At 38.8% G+C, this 5,520-nt stretch overlaps 1 protein-coding gene across 1 annotated transcript; it reads left to right on the forward strand.

Moving 5' to 3' along the window:
* Positions 1 to 2,477: 2,477 nt before the first annotated feature.
* On the forward strand, positions 2,478 to 5,260 carry LOC127337088 (uncharacterized). Its single transcript, XM_051363966.2, has 3 exons — positions 2,478 to 3,755; positions 3,842 to 3,925; positions 5,026 to 5,260. Exons 1-3 carry the CDS (start codon positions 2,522 to 2,524, stop codon positions 5,100 to 5,102), a joined length of 1,395 nt encoding a protein of 464 aa, XP_051219926.1. The 5' UTR covers positions 2,478 to 2,521; the 3' UTR covers positions 5,103 to 5,260.
* The last annotated feature ends 260 nt before the right edge of the window (positions 5,261 to 5,520 follow it).

The raw sequence follows: 5,520 nt of genomic DNA on the forward strand, positions 1-5,520 counted from the left end.
CAGCGCGGATCCCTGGCCCACCAGTCAGTCCCTGAGTATAGGCTAGTCCGGGTACATCTAGTTAAATTGCTTGTTTTAACTTAAATTCCTAATTACTGAAACTTTGCAGATTTATAGAAAATTCATTATAACTCAGAAAAATATAAATAAGATATCAAAATTCTTATAAAGATAAGCTCTATCCAAAAAAAATATAAAATGGAATTTTTATTTTTAATAAAAATTCAATTATTTAATACTGGTTCTTTAAGTCTTTAATATTAATTCTAAATTCAAAACAAATTCAATAATTAGTAAAAAAATTCAAATTAAATAAAAACCATTAAGTAAATAAAGAAAACATTAAAAAACTAATTTTCTTTATTTGTTAATTTAAGAAATCCTTATTAGAAGGATTTAAACTCTAATTAATAATTACCTTAATTATTGAATTCTTTAAAAATAATAAAAGGACAAATCCAACATTATTTTTATCTCAAAGTTATTAATAACTTCAACTTTATTAATGAAGTTATTAATCCAAGAATCATAGGGTAATTAGGAAACCCTAGTTCCATTATAAACAAAGTGATAACTTCATAATTTTATGTGAAACCCCAAACCCTAATTCCAATAGGAACCCTAACTCCACTACTTCATATGAACCCTAAATTGTTCCCAAACCTAAACCCTAAGTAACATGTAATCATGTCAATTCATTAGTAATCATAGATTCATATCTAGCAACTAAATACTAGCTCAAATCCACATAAAATATGGGAACCCTATCACTACTAATTAGCATTCCGTGTGTTCATCTTCATCAGAACTAAAATGAACCATCACGAACATTTCCATGGTAAGTACCTTACTAAGTACCATTATTGCAGTTCTGGTAGTAAGGGAAAACAAAGACCTATTTTACCAATTAGGAGTATGTTGTTAAATTAGTCTTCAGTTCAGACTAGCAGCATCAGAGGAAGTCTCAATCATTGAATCTTCAATGAGAAAGGAAACAAGATTATGATACTGAAAGAAATCAAGGAATTAAAGTAAGAAACCATGATTCAGAGACAAACTCTAATGGATTCCAGGAAGAATCTGGACAAGGGATATATTCAAATATATCCAACAAGATCAATACGGAGTTCGAGAGAAGTCGTAGTCTGCACAAGTCAGATCCACACTCCGGAAACGTGAGAGAGATCAAACTTCGAGGACGAAGTTTAGTTTAAGGGGTAGAGACTGTAATATCCCAAGTATTGGGGTTACAAAAATAAAGGAAACAGAAGTGTGCATTGCATTCATGCATAGAAAATCCGGGGAATTTTCGCGTTTTTACTTAAACCCATCAAAGTGATCGAGGTTTTTCTTCGTCGATGGAATTGAGTTAGTAATCGACGTGAGTGCGATAAACATCGACATGACCTCTGTAAAATTCATGTGTTTTAGGGGAACAATTTGAATTCAATTTCAAATATGAAAGGTAGAAATTCAAATAAGAATTTGAATTGGAATTTAAATCTAAACAAGTATATAAACATAATAAGTAATAGTAAACACATTTGATAACTCCAAATGAATAAATTGTATTTAGAATTTAAAATTAAGGCTTAAATAACAAGTATTAAATAATTGAATTTTTATTAAAAATAAAAATTTCATTTTATATTTTTATTGGATAGAGTTTTCTTTTCTAAGAGTTTTAATATCTCATTTATATTTTTCTGACTTAAATTGGATTTTCTAAATTTATTTGAAGTTGCAGGTATTAATGCATTTTTGAATTAAAACGAAAAGATCTGCTAAACGCACCCAGGCTACTACTACACAGGGTCACTGGCAGGTGGGCCTAAGCCACGTTGGCTGCCACATGGTGCCGATGTGGCAACCATGGGCTCTGCCGGCGGCCAGTGATCGACGGCGCCGGTGATTCCTGGTTCCCGCGGGGGCATGTGCGTGTGCGTTGGAACGAGGACGATGCGACTAAGCTACTGGTGATAGCGCCGCTCCGGTTTGGTCACCGGAGCGTGCTCTCCGGCGAGGTACCACAGCGGCGCCCGCAGACCTACGGCGCTACAGCGATGCAGAGCACGAGGGAGAGGGCTACGATGCTCTAGGCGATCAGTAGCTCACCAGCTACTGATAAATAGTAGAACATTGCTATGTAGCAATCCAGTGTTTTCTCACTTTCTTTTTGAACGTGAAGCTCCAGCCGAAATGCCTGTTTCGATTTGATAAAGCTGCAATAAACTAGAGACAAAGGTCTGAACTCCGAACCACAGATGCTACATCACTGAACAACAACATTGAAGTGTTATTCTTTTCCTGCCATTTTCGGAACAGTTGTTGTTGTTTTTTAGATAAAAGGCACTAAGTGCCCGACTTTAAATTAATAAAGCCCTTAGGTTCGAAACAGTTGTTTCTTTTGCTAATTATCTTTTGTGGTCCATGTTCATCTTACTGATGGAAATAATTCATGTATTGCATGCAGGTTCTATCAAGATTGATGATTATAATGTAGAAAATTCTTGGAGGAGCTATGCCATCTAGTGACAAGCAATTAGCATTCTCAGTGATAGCATCATCACCTGAGCTGCTAAACAAAGGTAAAAACGTCATAAATATGTCTCAAGGCAGTTCTCTGCTGCCAAAGGATAAAAGTCACGCTGAAGATTCAGTAAAGGTTGTGGGCACAAAACGGCTGCATACTGATGCTCCTTCAAGCCCTGTTTATCATAATGTTTATGTAAGGCGAAAAGTGGAGTCTGAACATAGTAAAGTTAGCTCCTCTCAGGAGTTGAAGGGTAATGGAAGAGACAAAACAAAAAAGCAGGAGGACCAGAAAAATATGGAAAGTGAACATAGTAAATGTAACTCTTCTCAAGAGTTGAAGGGTGAAGGAATAGAGAAAACAAAAGAGCAGAAGGAACAGCAAAATATGGAAACTGAACATAGTAAAATGGACTCTTCTCAAGAGCTGAAGGATAATGGAAGTGAGAGAACGCGAGAGCATGAAGAACGGCGGGTGCAACAGGATCAGGCCAGTAAGCCAGAAATGCTGCCCCTTACTGCTGAATCTGGAATAGAAGAGCTGGAGGTACAGCAAACGGTGCAAAATGACCAGGTCAATAATCCGGAAGTGGCACCTTTAATTGCTGAATCTGGAATAAAAGAGGAGGGACGACAAAAGGTTCAACATGATCATGTCAATCAGCCAGAAGTGGCACCAGAAGTGCCACCTTTAATATCTGAATCTGGAATAAAAGAGAAGGATGGGTGGCAAAAGGTGCAACATGATCAGGCCAATCAGCCAGAAGTAGCACCTCCTAGTTTTGAATCTGAAATAGAAGAGGAGGAACAGCAAACGGTGCAACATGATCAGGTCAATAAGCCAGAAGTGGCACCTACTATTGCTGAATCTGGAATAAAAAAGGAGGTAAAGGTGCTTCATGATCAGGTCAAAATGCCACAAGCGACACCTTCTGTTGCTGATTCTGGAGGTTTATTGTTATCTGAAATGGCATCTCCCGTTGCCGAATCTGTAGGGCTAGTGCCATCTGAATCTCCTGAAAAAGCAAATGTGGAATCCATACCAAAGAAAAATGAAACTAATGTTGCTTCAGCTAATGAGCCACCGGCTACTCCTGGTAGTGCTGTTCAAGGTGATATCCATAGCTCGAACAACCAAAATCTGTACTGGAGCGAGAGATATAATCGATTGCAGACATACTTGGAGAACTGCGATCGGTCATCCCAGGAGGGTTACATGCGAAGTAAGACACTTGTGTGGCACCAGAGTATATTTGTTGTACATTGTATTTTTTCCCTCACAGTATTGACCTGCTTCTCCTAATTACAGTGCTTAGGCCGCTCTCAGCGACTGGTCGAAGCATGCATGCAATTGAGCTGGAGAAAAGGGCAATACACCTCCTAGTTGAGGAAGGTGATACACCACTTGCCGTATTTTGATTTTCTTTGACTGTTTTATCATGTTGCATATTTATGTTGCAAAATTTCAGTAGCTTGATATGGTGGTAACTTTGTTCCTATCTGTAGCATCTGATGCACGGTATCTCATTCACGCTTTGTCGATGAGGTGCAGTGTGCTCACTCTATTGCCTAACCAACTCTGAAACACCTCATTAGGGCATGTACAGTCATTTAGACGGCAACAGTCTGTAGCATATTTACATGTCAGCTCTAGACACCACTACAGACCTCGTACAATAGGTTGTCGTTTGAGTTGTCTGCAAGAACCTGAAACTCATAACTGCGCGAATTAAAAGAATTATTTATCAGCACTAACGGAAGAGAAACAAGGCACGATCAAAGGACCAGATTTGTTCTGGAGCCACACGTTATAGACAACATCTGTACAACGGGATGGTAGGCGTCGCTAAGCAACCGAAAAAAGTGGAAATCGACCGTCTGCAAGATTACCAATGGCTGCTTCTTCTCTCACCTCTAACCGACTAAAAATCCTACATGGCACACCTTACAGACAGCTGACTGTATATACTACTGTACATGCCCTTGGGCCTATGCCAAGCACAAAGTATAACCACAACTGAAATTACAGTATTAATGTGTCAGCAGCAAGAACTAAGGTTTTCACAAACTCCATAGCTACGATGTAATATGTATCTAATGTCCTTGCATTCCAACTAGGTAGCCACTTGATCCATCATTTGAACATTGAGCTGATGCGCAATCACCCTGCCTGAAAAAAATGCCTTCACTTTGTGTCGCATATGTGCAGTGTAGTTTCCTGCAATCTCAACGCCACAAATTATAGAGCAGTCAGCACTAACGATTTTTACAAGCTGCAAACTTGAATAAACATATGCAGTGTGCACTTTACTGCAATCTTGATGCTAGAATTCCCGAGTGATATCCAGTGTAAATCTATTTGACATGCATTGGCCATCTAAATAGCATCTTTGTTGTGGCCCACTTTGGCATGTATTTACCGTGACGAAATGCTGTTGCCGAATCCATTTCAAGAAATCGCATCGTGTGTCATGCACTAACACTAGGTCGCAGGTAAGGAGCTGCACCGGATGAAGGCTTTGAATGTTCTGGGGAAATCTCCTCCAAACGCTTCGGCAAAACAGCGGTAGTGCCGGGAATGAGACGCTCGCAGAAAAATCTGTAGAGCTAAACAAGGATTTTCTCATGTATACATTGCAGAAAGGACATGTTCTGCTGCTGTAATAACTCTTTTTTCTGTTAAAGGCCCCTCCATTGCCATGCAATTCCTTTTTCCCTCTCCTTTTGCTCCTGTGTACTCACTGTCCTTGAGGTCTAGGTCTGTTGTAATATGATGTAATTGTAAGTAACTCGTCAAGTTCTAATTGTTTATAGCCTTTCATGTCATCATATCCTTTTAGCTTTTTGATAAATGCATACAGCAACTTGTTTTGTTACTCCTCCGTCCAGAAATAAGTGACTCGAATTTGTCTAGATTTGCATAGAGCTAGAATCCATGTCACATATTTTTGGACTGAGGAACTGGGTTTTGAATTTTTGATTTTGGGT

The sequence above is a fragment of the Lolium perenne genome, chromosome 2, assembly GCF_019359855.2.
Source record: "Lolium perenne isolate Kyuss_39 chromosome 2, Kyuss_2.0, whole genome shotgun sequence".
In the NCBI taxonomy this organism is placed as follows: Eukaryota; Viridiplantae; Streptophyta; class Magnoliopsida; order Poales; family Poaceae; genus Lolium; species Lolium perenne.